General features: G+C 44.1%; 2 protein-coding genes across 2 annotated transcripts; one reads left to right on the top strand and one right to left on the bottom strand.

The window, feature by feature from the left end:
• Positions 1-7,063: 7,063 nt before the first annotated feature.
• Positions 7,064-7,531, bottom strand: LOC148800875 (uncharacterized). Its single transcript, XM_088903857.1, has one exon. It carries the CDS (start codon positions 7,529-7,531, stop codon positions 7,064-7,066), a length of 468 nt encoding a protein of 155 aa, XP_088759983.1.
• A 4,806-nt stretch (positions 7,532-12,337) lies between these two features.
• LOC148800874 (protein ETHYLENE INSENSITIVE 3-like) lies at positions 12,338-15,622 on the top strand. Its single transcript, XM_088904408.1, is given in 1 exon segment — positions 12,338-15,622. A coding segment is annotated over 1 exon segment (639 nt). The 5' UTR covers positions 12,338-14,308; the 3' UTR covers positions 14,948-15,622.
• The last annotated feature ends 4,743 nt before the right edge of the window (positions 15,623-20,365 follow it).

The raw sequence follows: 20,365 nt of genomic DNA, 5'->3' as shown, positions 1-20,365 counted from the left end.
AATACCAATAACAATGAGCTATGTACCAACCTCGACCTGCTCGACGAGGTGAGGGACCTTGCATACATCAGGACCGCAGCGTATCAGCAAAGGGTAGCTCGGTACTACAACGCCAGAGTCAAGAAGCGGAACTTTCGCGTTGACTACCTAGTTCTCCGCAAGGTCATGGTACCTGAGCCCGGCGTTGGCAAACTCAGGCCGAACTGGGAAGGACCCTACCGAGTAAAGAGAGCACTCGAAGGAGCGTACGAGCTCGAAACCCTAGAGGGTAGGCAAATACCCCGAGCTTGGAACATCATCAACCTAAGGCAATATTACCTATAAGCTACCGAACTGGGCAAACTGTGAGCCGATCCCAGAGCCCAAGGGCCAAGAACGCCGAGGTAACAAAGACCCCAACACTACAAGACCCAGTCGCCTCTCCGGCATGGGCAAAAAACCTAGGTAAATATCCTAAGGGCTAAAGCGCCGAGCTGAGGATGACCTCGGGACCATATCAACGCAAGCTAAGTGTTGGTGCCAAGAAGAGCAAGCAGCACGGGTATGAAACCCGGGGTGTATAGCTCGCTCCAAGCCAGGCCTACTAAACTGATGTTTCCTTTACCCAGGCGGAGAACAGATCGGGCATACAGCCTTACTATGTTGACCCGCCTCAAGCCACGTTTCGGGGACCTAATTCTATGTAGTTTGGCAATATAATCACCTCGGCAAAAGAAGAATAGTTGCACAACACTTGAGCAGAAAAAATACTTCATTACTAATGTTTGCTTTACAGTGTTAAAAAAAAATGAGCTCGCAGGCTCGATACATATCACTTCGGGCTCACAGGCCCGGTACAAATCACTTTGAGATATCCCCCTTGCCCTCAGAAGGGACTTCGGCAACACTTGAAGGATCAACCTTGTCATCAGAGTTTGGATCTTCGTCGGCCGCAGCAGCCATCTCCGGAGTGATACGCGAGGTGGTGATGGCACGAATATCAAGTTCGGGGTAGGAATGCCTTATCATCCACCGGCTCAGTTTGAAGCCCCTCCGGTATGAGCCCACCATCAGGTCGTCGAACCGCTCTGACGCTATGTAGTCGTTGACGGCCTTCACTTTGGTGTCCTCAAGGGCCTAGAAGAAGATCTCGGACTTCTCCTTGATGTCGGCCTTGAGGTATTCCACCTCGTGCTCCAGGCCCCCTTTCGAGGTCGCGAGGTGTTTCACGACAAGCCTCAGGGCGCCGTTCTCCCTTTGGAATCTCTCCAACTCGCTCCTCTGAGCCAAAGTCTCGTCCTCAAGACGCTAGACCCGCTCACGAGCTGATGCCAAAGCCTCTTCGGCAGTTTGCGCCCACTCCCGAGCTGATTCCAAGGCCTCCTCGGCAGCCTGTGCCCGCTTCAGGCTCCTCTCTGCTTGGATAATTAGGGCATGGATGGAGGAGTTCGCCTGCCAAGCAAGGAGTCAGTTCGAAAAGAAAGTAAAGAAGGAAAAACGCACAAAGGGAAAACCGCGTCAACTTACCACCATGACATGAGATGCGACACGTGCGCCGATGTGACCTGGAGGAAGCTCGGACCATGCCGCGACCTCACCTGGGTAAATGGCCTTCTTACTCTTCTGAAGAGCACAACTCGGAGTCAACACACTGCCAATCCTCTCCTGGCTCCCCGAGCTGGAAAACATTGTCGGAGTTTGGGAAGCCTCTGTGGTCTCGGCTTCCCGAACCTCTGCGACGCTGGGCTCTGCTGCCACTTCGGGGATAGACCCCACCGCCTCAGGTTTCCTGGGAGAATCCAGGTTGATGACCGGAGGGTGGCTCGGGGCTTCGAACTCCACGGCCCGAGGAGACTCCATGCGAGCACGCTTGGTGACCCGCTTCCTCCTCTTCATGCCATCAAGTAGGTTGGCACCTTGGGTCTTCTCTACCTCCATGATACTTGCGAAAAGAGCTCGGCATCAGTACAAAAAAAAAGAGAGGGAAACTAAGTAAAGAAGCCTACCCGGACTCAAACCGGCCTGAATAAGTTTGGCTTCCGAGAGGTATTCTTCGCACTCGAGACCGACCTGGGCCCAGGACTGAAAGGTCTCCGCCATGTCTTTATCCAACATGACACCGGGGTCAGGGACAGCCGCCCTCCATTGAGTAGGAAACGGCCACCCCGTAGCACTTCGGACCACGAAGTAATCCCGTTTCCACGCCGGGACCTTGTTTGGGAATTTGTGAAGAAGTTTGAATCCTGGGCGGGGAGACAGGTAGTAAGCCCGCCTGTGCTCGGGAAGGAAGCTCGCTTGTTTTTTGAGCATAAGAAGAGCAGAAAAAATTTCTAAGTTCAAAGGAATGACATATTCGCAGCAAAGGGATATGGTCCCGACGATGTTGTGAATAGAGTTCGGGTGAAGCTGACCGACTGAGACGCCAAAGTGGTTCAAGACTTCGACGATTAGGGGGTGAAGAGGAAGGCGCAGCCCGGCAATGAGCTACTCCCGGAAGACTATGATCTCATCTGGACCGTGCTCCCAAGGGAAGTTGCCCGAAGGTATGCTATATGCATACTCCCCGGGAAGGTTGAACTGACGAACAAGGGATCGAAGTCTCTCAGACGTCATAGTGGAGGGTCCGAACGTGTTCGGCATCCGAACCTGACGAGAAGTAGACTCTAGGCTACCCGGGGTGACCCGGGCTGAAGGCCCTACCTCGGGCTCATCCAGAAGGCTGTCAAAAGAGTTAGCCTGACCCGAGGTCTCCACCTCAGGCCCTTCTAAGAGGTTATCTAAGCTACCCGAACTACTTGAACTAGACATCGCAAAAGGAAAGGAAAGGAAAATGAAAAAGGCTAAGGGGACTCACCAAGGGAACGATACCGAACTAGGGAAAGTGACGCGAGTTGAAGACCCTAGACGCGAGCTCAAGGAACGATCGCTGAATTATGGCGAAGGAAAAGTGACCAGGGACCCCACTATTTATAGCCACTGTACCCGCGCATCAACGGCCGAGATCAAATCCATCCGACGGCTCTCAAGAAAACCGGTTGCACGACCCCCGAGGTGAAATCAGTTTAGCACGAAATTTTGATGTCCGATAGTTGATAAATTGTTTGACGTCCGCGCGCGAGCAGTAAGCGACCCGGGTTAACTCTAGTCGAGCCGCGTGATCCTGGTCGAACCAAGGGCATCGACGGGTCAGACCGGGAAATCTCCGAGCTAGACTAAGCACGCCACGGAGCAAATCTACCCATCAGTCCGTGAACTCCCCACGCCGGGTCAAGACCCCAGGCACGGGGAGTGGGGGGAAATTGATGGGGGTAGATTTCACCCAACCCCTTGGTTGTGCGACACGTGGAAGAAACCGGGGTGACCTGGCAGGAACGTCAGCTCGACACGGCGACATAGCACGGCCATGTCCCAAGAAGAGGCCCGAGCTTCCCGAGCTCCCGAATTCCCCAAGAAGAGGCCCGAGCTCCCCAAAAGGAACCCACACTTCCTGGGAGGTGAAACCTGAGCTCTCCCTAAGAAACCCGAGGTTAACAGAAGCCCGCGAGGGGCAAAGCCTGGACTAACCCACCTCAGGTCAGTCCGGACCATATGCCGGCACCTCGGGACGTAGGACATACTCCCATTCGAACTCAAGACTTCACCTCACGCACCACTCCAGCACCTCGGCTCCAGGTCGCGCAATTGTGAAACCGTACCTGACAGGTCCGTACTCTGAGGCAGCACGCCTGACAAGTCTAGATCTGACAGATGGAAATCACGCCGTAACGACCACCTGCTACCGCCATCTCAATTGTGGCAGAGACAGCTCTGACAGAGAGGACAGTGGCGGTTATGTCTGCCCCCCTACAGAGGCAGTTATACCTGACTTGGCAGAAACTTGGGAGTGAGTGCACCAGGTGGTTATAAAAGACCTTCTTCCCCAGAGAAATAGGTATGTGATATTTGTGCTTTCTGGTCTTGAAATCTCTTATTTTCCTTGCCTTCTCAAGAGTATTAACTTGAGGTTCGGAGTATTCCTACTGGGTTCCTCCCCGAAAATCTCCAATTTCTTCCTTGTTTCAGGCATCTTCGACTCCGTCAGAAGCAAGGTTACCAGCAGCTAAGACCGACTGGATTGCGCACCATCAACCTTTAGTTCTTCCACCCCTCTCTCAGCCGCTGAGAATATCCTAAAGTTTCTTTTTTCCCATATTGTCCAACATACTGCAGCCCTCAAACCTCTCCACATAGTCCGTCCCCTTTTCCTACGCCACCTGAAGATAGAAGGGAAAAAAATGCCCTGCAGATCTGATGGAGGGTTCCATCTACACCCAAAGAGGGAAAAAGCCCATTCCCAAATTGACCTCACAAAATGGCAAGACACTAGTAGGTGAAAACCAGTCTCCCCATCCGCTTTACATAGAACACACCAATGGGGTGACAAACAAGTAATGGGTCATTTCTTTTGGAGTAGATCATCAGTGTTGAATCTTTCTAGATAGACTTCCCAAAAAAAACTACCAACCCTAGGAGGAATTGCTCTACACCAAACTTCATCAACAAGGAAAGGGGGGTTACAGGACTAGTGGACTGGCTTAGGACTTTGAAAAAGGAAGCACAAGAAAAGAAGCCAGTGGGGGTAGGGGTCCAAATTCTAAAGTCCGCCCTTGTGGGGTCTAAGACAACATTATCAAGAAGTTCAAGAAGGCTCGAAATATTAGCAAAGTTTGAATCCCTTCTGAGACCCAAATTCCACCCAAGCCCAAAATTGGAAGAGGACGGAGTAATGAATGATGAAATTGGCTCATTTTTAAGATCAGATAGAGCATACAAAGAAGGAAATTGATCCTTTAGAGGGGCATTCCCCACCCAAGTTTGTTCCCAGAATTTTATAGAGTTACCAGAATTCAGATCATACCTGATAATGGGGGAGAATACTGGAAACAGATCGTGAATGGCTTTCAAGGGAGAAAAGCTTGTGGTCCTAGCTTTGATTCCAGCATCCCAACCACTGTGTTCCATAACTTCTCCTTCTCCAAGGGGAACCTCCACAACCACTTCCCTAGAAGAGCCATATTCCTTCTCCTAACATTCCCGAGCCCCAAACCACCACACATTTTACTCCTGGACACTACCTCCTAGCTGACTCTATGATCCCTCTTCTCCTCTCCCAGCTCCCACAAGAAGTCTCATCAACTTCTCCAACCCGTTAGATACCTTCACTGGGATTTTGAACATAGACAGGAAGTAGATGGGTAAATTAGCAAGCGTGACTTTAATCAGTGTAACTCTTCCACCAAGAGAGAGGTAATTCTTTTTCCAAAAGACCAATCTTTTTTCAAACCTTTCCACCACCGGGTTCCAAAAGCTCTCCCTAGTAGGGTTGCCACCTAATGGTAACCATAAGTAATTCAATGGCCACCCTGACACTTCACACCCCAACACTTCTGCACTCTCCCTGATCTCTCCCTCCTCCATATTCACCCCTGCTACAAAACTTTTCCCAAAGTTCACCTTCAAGTTAGACATTTGCTCAAACAGTTGTATCACCAAATTCAAGTTCTTGATAAAGCTCACATTGCCACCTTCACTGAATAGAATCGTGTCATTAACAAACTGTAAGTGAGTGAGGGGGGTTCCCGTCCTCCCGACTCTCCAACCTCTAATGTGACCCCTCGAGTCTGCTCTGTGAATCAATTTCCCCAGGACCTCCGCAATTAGTATGAACAAGAAAGGAGAGAGAGGGTCTCCTTGTCTTATACCCCTACTGGTTGGAAAAACTCTACCAATGTCCCATTCACTAGCACTGAATAATGACAATTCTAGACACAACTCATGATCCAATTGCACCATCTACCACCAAACCCAAATTTGATCAAAACTTTCCTCAAGAATTCCCAGTCCACCAAGTCATAAGCCTTTTCCATGTCCAACTTACAGACCACTCCCTTCTTTTTAACCTTCTTAAAGTTCTCCACACTATCATTAGCAATTAAAATTTGATCAGTGATTTGTCTTCCACTCACAAAAGTTCATTGATTTTGTGCGATGATGTCTGGAAAAATCTCCTTCAATCTCAATGACAACACCTTAGCAATGATCTTGTACAAGCTATTAACCAAGCTAATTGGCTTAAAGTCCTTCGGGTGGGAGGCATCTTTCTTTTGGAATCAGAGCTATAAATGTAGAGTTCACACCAGAATTGATAATTCCTCTCCTGAAAAACTCCTCAAACACCAACAAAATATCATCTTTCAAAGTATCCCAATAGTCTTGATAAAAAGCCATTATGAACCCATCCGGCCCTGAAGCTTTTGTTCTATCCATAGAAAACACAGCCTCCTTAATCTCTTCCAAATCAAATCTTCTTTTCAACCTTCTCCTGTTCTCCACCCCTACATATGGCCAATCCAAACCTTCTACCCACACCCTTCTCTGTTCTCCACCCCTACATATGGCCAATCCAAACCTTCTACCCACACCCTTCTACTTACTGGCCTTATTAGAATGGATTTAAAGTGCTCCACACAAGCCCTGGCTATCTCCTCTTGTTGTTTTAACTCAACTCCGCTAACTACCAATTTGGAGATAAAGTTCCTCCTTCTCCTTCCATCCGCCAAAGAGTGAAAATACCTAGTGTTTCTGTCTCCCCTTTCTTCTTTAGAGTCAATGTTTTCAAGTTGGTCCAACAGCGCTTTCTTTCTTTCTTCTAACCTCCCAAACTCCAAAAGATTCCATTCCTTGACCTTTGCTTTCACAAATTGTAGTTTCTTATGGAATCTTATCCCCTCCTAATCCACCATTGGGTTACAGTCATACCACCACTCCCTTACTTTATTGGTAAACCCAGGGTGGAGTAACCACATGTTTTCAAATCTAAATGGGGCGAGTCCTTCATTCCTTCTTTCCTCCTTACAAATCACTATGGGCCAATGGTCCGAGGTCAACCTTAGGAGAGCTCTCAATGTTCTTTCCAATCCAAAGAGAACAGGAATCTATCCAACTTAGAACAAATGGGACTAGATTGGAGATTTGACCATGTAAATGTTTTGTGGGCTAAAGGAATCTCTTTAAGCTCAAAGGCATCCACAAACTTGTTAAACTTTCACATGCTTTTTGTCACCCTCTGATTAATCTTATTGGTTTCCTCCGAGTATCTAATCACATTAAAGTCCCCACCCACACACCATGGCCCATCCCACAGTCCTCTAACATCAGCCAATTCCTCCCACAATTCCTTTCTCTCTTTGTAGTCATTTGGTCCATATACATTTGTGAGCACCCATACATAACCATCCTCTTGCTGCTTAAACTTCATGGAAACCAAATACTTTCCAATCAGCTCCTCCAGGCCTTCAACCGCATCCCTCTTCCACATTGTTACAATCCCCCCCGAAGCACCCCACGAAAGAGCAACCACCCAGCTAATCCCCTTGGCTTTCCAAACACTCCTCGCCCAACTATTATTAAACTCCATTCTCTTGGACTCCTCTAACAGAACAATATCTGGGTCATACCTCCTTATCACCTCTTTTATTATTGCTCTTTTTCTTGCACTCCCTATTCCCCTCATGTTTCAACTAACATCTTCATTTCCACTTCTTTCTTGACTCCCTCTCTACCTACCCACTACTTTCCCCATTTTCTTCTATCTCTTGTTGCCCCGAACTTCTTATCCCCTTCTACATCTCTTTTCAGTCTTTCTACTTCACTCAGCTTCCTCTTCTTTGTTTTGATCTCCTTCTTCCTCTTTTGTAGACCTTCTTTCAACACATTCAGATCTTCCAGCCTACACCCCTTCTTCCCCACAAATTCTGCTATCATGTCCTCTTTCACTGAATCCTCCACCACTATCCTTCATGCACTTTCCCCTCCAACCCTGTCCCCCTGCCCTTCCTTCCTCGCCTCTGGTCCCACCCCTCTTCTCTCCTCTCCAACCATCCCCCCTCTCCTATTACCTGCCTCCAGCCATGTTCTCTCCCCACATTCCTCTCCCACTCTACCCTCCTCCCTTTCCATCCTCTCCACTGACCCCTCCCCTCTTCCTTCCTCCCCACCCCTCCTCCAAGTCGGAATTCATTCAACTTCACTAAACACTCTTTCAATGATTTCCCACACTTTTTCGTTCCTATACCTCCCTTCCAGCTCCTCCCCACAGCCCTTCACTTCCTTCTCCACTACCTCGGACAACCCACCATCTAGCTTGGCTGCATATTCATGGGCTACATTACATGGCGTCGGGACGGAATCTGGAACCAAAGACACAAGAAACACATTAGTAGCACAAAACGAATTCACTTTGTTACCTGGGATTGATAGAAAGGTTGGAAAAGGACTGTTCCCAGCCTCCCTCTCTTGTTCCAGAGGTTGGTAAATGTCCGACTCCCTGAGTTGGTTGGAAAGAACTTTTGTCCTTTGGTCACTCTGGTGATCTCTCCTCTCTACCCCTAAATCACCCCTAGGAGGTGTGTTCCTGCTCTGCTTCAGGTTCTCCCGATTTGCCCATTCTATTGTACCTTGCACACTCTGGAATCTTGGAGATGAATTAGTCTGGTTACAACCTTCACCCTAAAATAAGCTTGCAATATTCCACCCATCCATGTCACCTCCGGCATAGCCACCTTCGTCATTTACACTACCCACGCTGGTACCATCATCTGAGCTTTCGTCCAAATCTTCATCTTCCTCACTGCATTGCACCCAGCCTTCATCCGCCTCTTCCCTCTCTTCTGCTCTTTCCCTTGCATATCTTGGATTCGGCTTGTCTGAGGAGCGTCGCAGGGAGCTAACCTCCTCACAGTTCCGGCGGGGGACCCACTAAAAGTTCCCCTTCTCCAACTTCCGCTACTGCGAACGTCCCCCATCCATTCTCGCCATTTGGGACAAAGATTGACCAACTTCACTATCTAGTAGTGGTCTATGTTGTGTCTTCTTACCCCGACCCACGTGACAACTTAAGTTATCACGTGGGTCATTCGATAAAGACCTGTGTTCGGTATTAGGCCCACCCGACCCGCCCACGTGACCACTTAAGTTGTCACGTGGGCCCTTAAAAGAGTGGCCTGGTTCACTTTCCAACCCACCCACGTGACTTTTTGAGTTGTCACGTGGCTCCTTCCAAATTTGTCCCGGTTTAAACTTCAATCCGCCCGACCCACCCACCACCTTCACCAGCTCGGACCAAGCCATTTTGCTCCCACAAGCAATCTGCTTCTTTGTCACATCAGCATTAGATGAAGAACCTCCCTAATTTTGTTTAATTCAAACTCATTTGAATTAATTTCCTTAAATAGGTTGCCTATCGTTTGGTTTTCCCCAGCTGATACAGTAACCCTAGATTTAACCTTCATCTGCTCCACCTTTTCACCGCCCTCCCTCTTCCCTCCACGTGTCCACCACCCTGCCATCTCATCATCTTCAACCTTAGGACTTCCCACCACGACCGTTCAACTTCTGAAGCCACCCACACCTTGTACCGGGCTTCATCCGAACAGATATCAAAGAACCTCGGCAAGTTCTCATGTCTAACACCAGCAACCTATAACTCCACTGCACTCAGGTTACGTCTATCAGCCTTCACTAAAACACCTCCCAGGCTCTGCACTATATACTCAAGAACAGGGTCCCGCCATAGGTGAAATGGAAGGCCTATTAGCTTCAGCCAAACACACCCATCTTGAACTTCGACTTCATTGCAGATTGGGTTCTAGTTCTGAACCTGTATCAGACCTCCATCCACCACAACTGCTTTGAAGCTTAGTTCCTGGTTGTCTCCCCAAAAGGGAACAGCATTGCTTCATTCCCAACACCTAACTCTCCTGCAACTGTACTCAGAACCTTCTTCCAATCTGTCACCCCTTTATCAGCCACTAACACCATTCTTTTCTTCCATTCCTCCTTCCCCACTCCTACCAATATCCTTCGATGAATAGAAGAGCAAGCAACCACCATTTCAAGACTCAAATGGCCTTGCACTTCTACACTCCCAGAGGTACCAATCGATGCTGCCTCCTCCTGAGTTTTTTGACTCTGGTCTTCAAGCTTTTGGCCAGTTGCCTTCCCTCCATCCACTCCCTTCTCTTCCGAAGCTACAAGGTAAGACTACAGCACCTGCACAAAAGCCATCCACCCTTTCTGCAATCTCCCTTCCGGCACACAAAGCATCCATTTCCCATTTGTTCCAAAAAACTCCACCACAGAGACGAACCACCCCTTCTTGTTTCTATTCAGTTCTGTTACATATCTCTTGCCTTGAACTAACATGGAGTTTTTCCAACCATTCACCTTACCAGAGTTGATAGCCCCATCTACGAAACCTTTCATCCATGTTATAACCTCCTTTGACACCAACACTGTCGCCCTGTTATTCTCTCTGATTTTCAGTACAACCTTGCCTTTGGTCCTTTCCTCTTCGAACTTGAACGTCTTAGCTTCGATCGACACCTCAGACCTCCATCTTCCTACTGTTCTGAAACCTCTCTCGCCCTCCATTAATCTGATGATGATAACTAACAAAGTCCTAGCTTAAAATACTTTCTCATAATACTTGTGAAAATACCAAAAAGGTGTGGTATACTCAGTTTGTAAGAAAGTGGTCTGATCTCCATTTAAGTGGATTGCTTGACTCTCATGTATACAACCTGTGGATGACTTCCTTTTAGGATAGAATGTATAGAATGCATGAGATCATAATACATGTTTTATTGTGCATGCTGAACTTTGGTTTTACAAGAATGCCATGTTAATGATCAAATTTGTTGTCCAGCACTGTCTCATCAATCTTTAACCAAGGTAGTGAAGGCTGCAAAAATTAAACCTTCATGAATCATTCTAAGAGTTTGACACTATTTCTACTTAGCCTTTCTCTTTAGAATCTCATTTTAATTTTTTTTCACAATTATATTTGGGGTTTTGCATAGTCACTGCATGAATTTAATGAGCTTAGATTCGAACAATAGAGTATTATTGTCTCTGTGTTCTTAATTCTCAGTAAAATTAAAATTATCTTCTAGAAGTCCCGTTAATCTCTTTGTTGTTTGGCCGATTTATGCCTTATTGTTAGAAGCTTAGTGACATAGAGACTCGTAACTTTGTCTTTATTGTTGAGGTTGCAATAGGTGGGAATCTACATTCCATGACTGAGGTTATAGCTCAACTTGGATTGCATTTGAATTTCTGAACACTTGTTTGGTCAGTAGTGTGTGATAATTTTTCTTTTTTTTTTCCTTTTTGATTATTTACTGTAGTTAATTTGAGCACCTTTCATCCTTTAGAAGCCTACAAATAATATGAACCTCGTGTAATTTGGGAAAGTGTGCTTTTTGGATAATGAGAAATTTGAATTTCAGTTGACAAGCTTTATTTGAATCCATGATCAACAATGTATTTGGAACTTCACTTCACTGGGGTAAAGTTGTTTTTATTAATGATTTGATGAAATCTAACATATTCTGTGCCATAGCAACTTTGAATGATAGCAGACCTGAATGTGAGAGAAGGTGGCTCTAAAAAGAATACTCAGTCCTTAGCCAATAGGGAAGTTGACAAGGTTCAAAATATAGATGCAGGGTGGGTACTGGTGTATTAACCTGTATCCGTACTGTTTCTAATTTTTTTAATATTTTCGAAACTGATTCAGAGGGACCAGTTTAAGGCCGTTTATCCTCCAAACCACTTGCCAACTCAAAACACCTCTTGTAAGGGCATATCGAAAAGTTGGTCTTATGGGTTACATATTGATGCTCAAGAAAGACCTCAGGGTAATGCAGTGGCACTGTCTAGGCGTAACTCCAACCTTTTTAGTCAATTTTCATGTGGTTATCAGCTTGCACCAAGGCAACTTTAGTCGAACTTGGCCCAACTTAGATTTTTCGGTGTTATTCGTTTTGGCTTAGGGTCTCGAGCTACAGCCTGTGTCCCATTCATAATGTTTCAGCTTACTTTTTAAAAAGTATATATAATAAAAAAGAGAAAAAAGGAAAAAAGGAATAATAATAAACATGATTTCAGAGCTCTGCTGTTTTAATCGTTTCTCATAAGTTCATATCTAAACCTTGAATAATTGATAAAAAAAAATTATCTTTGTAGTTTGTTATTCCCTTCACTTAGGCTTTTGTCTCATTTAATTAGGATTTGAGCTGAAAAAATAACTCAAATTTTCTTTAAGTATGACTTGGGATATAGCAGCACGCAACCTTGTACTCCCTTTGGACAAAACCTGAAAATCACAAGAGCAAAGAATAGGGACTGTTCTGAATTTGATTTCACACTTGTCTTAAGATAAGATGGTTTATAATTGGCTTATTAACCATGTTGCACTACAAGAAAAATGGTCTAAGTCGGCGGTTTAGACCCGGCGGTCTTATTGACCGCCACTATAGTAATATCTAAAGAGCCTACATTGCGTTCGGGAATAGATGCGGCGGTTTTCAAATTAAATCAATCGAATAAAATCACGTAGTTGCAGGGAGTCCAATTTTTTTTCCGCACGAATACAAAAGTTCTTCGACCCTAGGTTTTTGACGAAGGTTCGAATGGGGAATGAGAAGTCGCACCAAGCAGTTTCTCATTTGCTTGAGAGACGAGAGTTTCAAGAAGAGAGAGAGAGAGCGCAACGGAGATGGAGGGTTTTTTCTCCAACTGCTTTCATTCTAGTGAAACCCTAGTTCGAGTCATGTTCGAATGCTTCCAATCAGAGAGAGGATTTTTTCAACGAGCAGTTTCTCGTTTGCTCGAGAGACGAGAGTTTCAAGCAGAGAGAAAGAGCGACGGAGATGGAGGGTTTTTTCTTTGAATCGGTCACTCAAGTTCTTGCCCACTTACGCAGTTTTTTTTTTCCAATCTGTGATAAACATCAGAGGAGATGGGTACAAAGCATGACCAATCGTTTCTTGCCCCGGCAGCCACTGCTGTCGCCGACGGTCAACCACGGTAGAAGGGGCTACGCCCCGCCATCATCTTCCTTCGACGCCCCAGTTTGAGTCATGTTCGAGTGTTTCCAATCAACTCAACCGAATCGATCACTCAAGGGACTGCGACAATATCATTTTTTTTCTTCCGCGATTTACAAAGCACCACCAACCGGTGACCTTTGTTTCTTACGACTGATCGCGAATCTTAGCTATTAGCAGTACAAGTAATAAATCTAGAGGAGATTTGTGTCATCCAAGTGCCTAAACTGATCCATATGACTTGACCAAGGGTTTATCACAGATCTGAGACCGAATCGTTTCTTTCAAAAAAAGGGATTTTCGAGCCATGAAAGATCGGTGTGGTTTGCAACTTACTTAGCAGTTCAGGAAATATTTTCTAAAAATTAATACCCGAAGTCTATTAGTTACCCATTTCTTTTGGAATGAGGTATTGGATCCCTTGGGTGTAAGAAAAGAATAAAGACAATATCTTATGCTAAGATGTCCCGAGTGAGCTTGCTTGAAATGCTTCTTATGTGTTGTAGTAAGTTTTGTAGAGGGTGAACTTGTGTTGTAATACTGGAATGTTTTTTATGTGTTGTAATATGTTCTGTAAAAAGTAATATTTACAAAAATTAAATTAGGGTAAGATACAAAAACTTCTACAAATACCTCTCCTATAATTTTACTTTAATAAAAATTTTCCTTTTATTTTTAAAAAAATTTAACAAATACCTCCTCCCTTCCGTGAATGACTAAGATAAACGTTAAAGAGATGATTATTTTTTAAAATACCCCTTGTACAAATTTCTTTTTTCCGTATGAATTCCTTAGTTGATTCTGTTTGTGACGATTTGGTTTGGAAAAGGTGGGATCTTTTCTAATTTTCTTTTTTTTTTTTTTTTGTTTACGAATCTGTTCATTTTTTATTTTCAGGGTGGAGATCACTATTTATTCTCGACTTGAATTTAGTTCTCCTTGAAGATGATGGGGATATTTGAAGAAATGGGTATTTGTGGGAATCTCGATTTCCTTGCCCCGTCGGTAACGAATGGAGAAGGAGATCCGGTGCCGGAAACTGAACCGGAGGCCACTGTGGAGGAAGATTATACTGACGAAGAGATGGATGTAGACGAGCTGGAGAGAAGGATATGGAGGGACCGGATGCTTCTGAGGAAGCTTAAAGAATAGAACAAGAGAAAGGATGGTGTCAATATTGCAAAGCAGCGCCAGTCCCAAAGAGCAGGCGCGGAGGAAGAAGATGTCGCGTGCTCAAGATGGGATCCTGAAGTACATACTGAAGATGATGGAAGTCTGTAAAGTTCAAGGCTTCGTTTATGGCATCATTCCTGAGAAGGAGAAGCCTGTGAGCGGAGCCTCCGACAATCTTCGCGCCTGGTGGAAGAAAGTCAGGTTTGATCGCAGCGTTCAATCTGGGGATGGGGTCAGCCAAGGACAGACTAATGGTTCCCCTGCCTGCTCCAATAAAGGGTGAAATTAGCAACACAGAGTTCGGCAGGAAGAGGAAGCCAACGGATGAACCCGTGGCAACGGCGGATCACAAGATATACAACCGTGAGTATCTTAGGTGTCCTTACAGTGATTATCGCCTCGATAAACCTGACAGGAGTTCAAGGAACAATCTGCAGGCAAATAGCCCCTATGAAAACGTCCGTACAGGGTTTGGAATCTCAAACTTTGAGATTACTGAAGATAAACCAACAGTTTTCTCTCTGCCATTCGGACAACCCAAGCCAGTTGCTCCACCACTGAACCCAACCCAATCGACTTTCAGCCTCTCAGGACTTGGGCTGCCAGAATATGGACAAAAGACTGTAATTTTATGATAGCATCTTCAGAGGAATAAGTGCTCTAATCCTGGAAATGTTGCTGCCATGGATGGTCAGAATTCTGAGCCGCAGCCCAAAGTTCAACTGGAGGAGAACTTCTATGGCCAAGGACCCGCCATAGGAGGTAACATGTTTGAAGAAAACAACATGCCTTCCAAGCTCAAGTTCCTCCGGCTGATTTGTTTTGGTCGAGGACAGAAGGGGAAGAAATTTGCTCTGAACCACTAATTTCTGGTTATGGTGTTTAGAGGTTTTAGAGTTTCCTTTTGACCTTCTCTAATGCGTCTGTTGGAGGATTATTTATGACTTCCGGCCAGCCATTGCTTCCATCGTCTTCTTGTGCTCCATCATCTTCGGACTTCACTGAAATCCGAAAATCCAGAGCGAATTTCTTCCCCTTCTATCCTCGACAAAAACAAATCAGCCGAGGAACTTGAGCTCGGAAGGCGTGAATACCACGCGAACTAGTCCGTTCGTGCCCACCATTGATCTGGTGTACTGGAGGTCCGGGTATTGAAAGATGTGATGTGTTTGGAGGGCAGAGTGCACCGCCATTTTGCCGTTGTGCGTCGTGAGGAAGAAGATAGTGTTGCTAGAACATGGCTGCTTTAGTAAAAACAGATGTACATTAATTCGTAGAAGGGTAAAATAGGTATTTTGAAAAAATATCATTTCTTTAATGTTTTCTGTCTTGGTTAGACCTATTCATGGGCTGGGCCGAGCCGGGCTCGGGCCAGGCCGGCTCGGCCCAGGCTTTTACTCTTCATTAACGGAAAAATGTTAGGCCCGAGTCTAAGCCCGACCCAACCAACGGGCCTACAACTTGGGCCCGAGCCCGGCCCCGATAAAAAGCCCGAAGCCTAATCTAATAAAAGCCTGACCTGCGATTTTACATGTTTCTTGCTTCAATAGAGTAGATTGGCTTGCTTTTCTAATAACTGATTAGTGTTGTTTCTCTGTCTTTCTCGTTTAACAAGTGGAAGAAGAAGAAGAGGGAGAAGACAAACATGCTTACCATCGGATTTTTTGCTGCCATCGACTAAACATTGTAATAGAATAAAGTGGTAAATAGAACTCGCCGCCGCCACCAGTGATTGTATTCACCGGAGAGTTCGCGGTGAGTGGGTGACTGTGATCTGTGAGTTGCGAGCCTGACCTGCGATTTTGACAATGATCAGTTCGCGTCTGAGAAAGAAAGAGAGAGAGAGAGAGAGCTCGCCACCGCCGTCGGAGTTGTTGTGCTGGTGAACGTTCGTCGCCTTGCCGGTTGTGGCTGCCTGAGAGTGTGAGGATGAGAACTGTGGAGTGTGGAGGATGTGGAGATTGGAGAAGAAGGGTTCGGCTGGAAAAAAAAAGGGAAAGAGACAAAGAAGTGAAAAAAAGAGGGGTACTCGAATTGACTAGGGTTTTTACTTAGGTTTAATTATAGGTCAGGCCGGGCCATGCTATTTTGGCAAATCTCGAGCCCAGCTCGAATTTATTGCGGGCCGGGCTTTTTGGCCTGAGGTTAAGCCCGTGGGCTCATATACCTGTTCAAGCCCGTCCGGGGGCTGGGCTGGGCCGGGTGGTCTTGGTCATTGAAGGAAGGGAGGTATTTGTTAAATTTTTCAAATGAAAGTAAATGGGAGGTTTTTACGATTGTCAGAAACTTCAGGGGAGGTTTTTTTGTACTTACCCATTAAATTATAATGATAAATTCTGAACTATATATTAGGATCCATTTGTTTTGTGGGAATAAGGATCTGAAATCAAGACTAGAATCGACCATTCTAATACCAACCATTTGGTTAAGCAAAATTGGAATCTGACTTCCATTCTTGATGGAATAACACTCCCTCATATGAAGGAGTGGCCATTCCCTTCCCCTCCATTGGGAAGGAGAATCCATTCCAACCAATTCCAATTCTAGTTTGAACCAAACAGGTGGGGGAGTAGATCATTTCAATTAGAACTGTAAAAATTTCAATTTCACTTCCAATTTCGGCTGACAACCAAACAAATCCTTAATATATTACGATAATCTACAACATATATAGCTATATAAAGAAAGAGCATGTTCCAGAACTGGTCCTAGAACCAATCTTGATAGGGTAGGTTTTGGTCCTAACAACCTAGAACCAACCCTTACAGGATAACTCCAAAGTTTTGCCTTGAAACCGAACCAAACCAATCTATGCTCACCCCTATTTAATATGGCCTAGGAACTATCTATGATTCACTTTTGCAAAATCCATGACACTTTTTGTAAAAAAAAAAACAAGAAAAACTTGAAAAATGTGATATCCTCAAGTCAAACTATGATAGAATATTGGCTGCACGTTAAATCAAATTTTCTGCCAATCATGTTCATGAGTTCACATTACACAGGTTTTTCGTACCTGTGTAAATAATGCCCGAATCAAATTTTAATGGTTTAACACCAACCTCACCTCGACTGCTCTTCAATTTTTCGTACACCTTTTTCCCGAAGTGCTGGTTGTCTGCGTCAACACTGAAACAAACCAGCTAGCACACCAACGAGCCAGCCCTCAGTTGGCTCAAATTTAAAAAGTGGCAATGTAAATAATGCCCGAATCAAGCAAGGTTCAAAGTATTGGTAGGAAGTATCGGGCTGTATCAGTACTTTTTTTAGGTTTTATTTAATATGATTCACCTGTATCGGCCTGTATCCCAGCAACCCTCTGAACAATGTCTGACCCGATCCACCCCTAGAGGGGCGTATCGGGAAGCCATCGGCATAATACATATCAACCGATACATATTGATACTTTGAACCTTGGAACCAAATAGACAAAGATTACCACAAGATTTGCCATGGCAGTTATACTAGAAGACAAGGTTCAAAATATCGCTACACCCGATACACCAATAGGGGTGTATCAGAAGCATCAATACCTTTCTTTAATTTTTCATTTTTTCGAAACTGGTTCAGGGGAACAGTTTAGGTCTCCTCCACCCCCTGAACCAGTCAGACACCCGATACACCCAGTATAGAGGCGTATCACAGGGGACCTCCATCCCCTGAACCTTAGCCAGCTAGGCAAGTAAATGTTAAAAAACTTTATATTTTATGTATATTTTACCATCTACTTTCAGAAAAGAATTCTTTCATTACTGACTTCTTTTGTCTAGAGACATCAAGTCTTATATTTCTGAGAAATGCCCACAAATTTGTGTTCTTAATATGATGAATATTTTGACACACCAAGCCTTTTCCACATAGTTGTATATTTTATACGTCATTATACAAATTTTATTTTATTATGATAATACTTATTTAATTTATATGATTTTTGTTTTATTGATTGTGTCATGGGTCAAACTATTGATAATGATAGATTTATGAGCTTTTATAAACAATTATAAGTTTATAACAGTTTTAAAGAGAAATTTTAAAGCTAAGACTCAAATTGCATGCAACTACAACAAGCAGTTATGGTATGAAATATGACAGACAGGGTTCAAAATATCACAACTTATACTTGTCGATTTCCAGGGTCACTGATAGGCTGATAACAGGTTTAGAGGATAATACTAACGGGACCATATTTAATTGCAATATAACCCAGAAAAAAAATGAACTATAAAAAACAAATTTGTACACCGTAACCACAAAAACCTTGTCGAAGCTCATGTTTTGAACCATGTTAGACCTTTTGTTTGATAAGCAAATATGCTGCTACACTTGAGCCTTTCAAACTACAAGAATTACAGACCATGTGACATGATAAAAATCGTATGTAATGACATGACGGAATCCCTTTCTTTTGTCTTAAAGCTTTCTGAAAGTAAAAAGGATTTTTAAAGCTGTATACACAGAAAATTCAAATGCATTGGTGCTTCGAACCATGCTGCTGGACTAGGGGCCTTTCAAACTAATGACCAAGGTTGAAACCATGTGGTACTTTTAACAACTTTAGGAAATAGTACTTGCCACTTCGGATAATTTAATAACGTGACAGAAACCTTTTGTGTTGTATTAAACGTGCTACATAGTCAAGTAAACAAATTGGAATTTTAAACATGTGTCCACTTGTTAAACCATAACCAGAAAATTAAAACGGATTGTATGCATCATGATATGGTGATTGGCTAGAACTGCAGCTCATTCACCCTTTTGTTTACAAGTCACCAATAACAAGGGTCCTGGTTTCATATTGTCAAACAAATCAAAATACAACCTCTGCCACAACAGTTACTTTGGTGGATACATACACAAGAAATCAAGCACATACCATTCCAGTGCTTCACAAAATTAATAGCTCATGAATTTGGTCATTCTGTAAGGAAAGGGATGAATTGGTCATTCAGTAAGAAGAGACCACTACTCTTGATGTTGAAAGTAGGAATCGTTGTTTCTAGATAGAATTGTTAGCTTTGACTATTGGGAAGCCATGAAAATAGGGTAAAGAAAATGGCATTGTATAGATGATCAAGGATCATGAAAACTTCCAACGGATTATAGTATACAAAATAGCTATGATATAAGAGAATCCTGGAAAATAATCCAAAAGCATCTGTCTAGAAATATTTGAAAGTTGAACGTGAAAGGATCGTTTTAAGAATAATCAAGCATGAAAATGAAATAAAGGAAGTAATGGGAGCAGAGAAATAGCATTGACCAAACAGATATGGGAAAATGCCTGGGAAGCACAAGTATGTTGGGAATTTAGTCCCTGCTGGCTGCAATGAAGACCCGAATATTATATAGAGACGCAAGAATTTGTGGAATTAAATGTTTCTTTGGATTGTTCCGTAACTTTTTTTAGCATGGTTTTCTGAGTTAAGTCAACCAGTTCAGATGAACACCACCAAAGAAGACAACTATGATGATTGCACTCTATTGTCAATAATAGACATGACCATACTCCGAAATGTCAAGAGCAACGGATCTAAAGATGTGGAAATAAAGGAAGCTCCCCTACTTTGTAGTATGGTTTTTCTGAGATCAGGCTATATTGTACGTGTCAATCAGGTGAGAACTCAGAAAAGTACCATGGAAAAATGGCAATTACTAGCCACATTGCACTGTAAATAGACATGAACCTTCTCAGAAATGCAAAGCTGAGGGCAAGGATCGAATGGCATATATTGAGTAGACATCATGACGAATTAAATATTCTTGGGTTTCTTGCCTAATTTTGTAACATGTTTTTCTGAGAACCTGCAATGCTAAGCAGATGAAGAGGTGCCTATTAGGTTGCCCAATTTGAAGAATTTCAGCTACATCAGGATCAGTGCCTAATAGCATATTTAACAGATCCCCAACCCAAGTTGCACCCCTAGAAAAGAATTAACGCAAAAAATGACAACCACAAGTATATTAAACAGTATATTGTCAACAGAGACGATCCTACTCAAAAAAGCTGAGGCCAGGAATCAAATAGCACATTGCAAAGCAATGATGCAAGGAATTTTCAGCAACATCTGGTTCAGGTTGAAGAATTCGGATTAGCTGAACGCGTTGGCTGTTCAGCTGGCTGTGGAACCAATGATGAGGTTCCACGCCAGTAATAAAATAAGTGGGGCCCGCACCTTTACAGTGGGGCCCATGAATTTATTGCTGCCGTGGAACTTCATCATTGGTTCCACAGCCTGCTGAGCAGCCATCGTGTTCAGCCAAACCTTGCTCCAGGTTGAAGCCCA

The sequence above is a fragment of the Nelumbo nucifera genome, chromosome 4 (genome assembly GCF_055504915.1).
Source record: "Nelumbo nucifera cultivar China Antique chromosome 4, China Antique-T2T, whole genome shotgun sequence".
In the NCBI taxonomy this organism is placed as follows: domain Eukaryota; kingdom Viridiplantae; phylum Streptophyta; class Magnoliopsida; order Proteales; family Nelumbonaceae; genus Nelumbo; species Nelumbo nucifera.
Note: the sequence above shows the minus strand (reverse complement) of the source record. Positions and strands in the feature narration are given on the sequence as shown.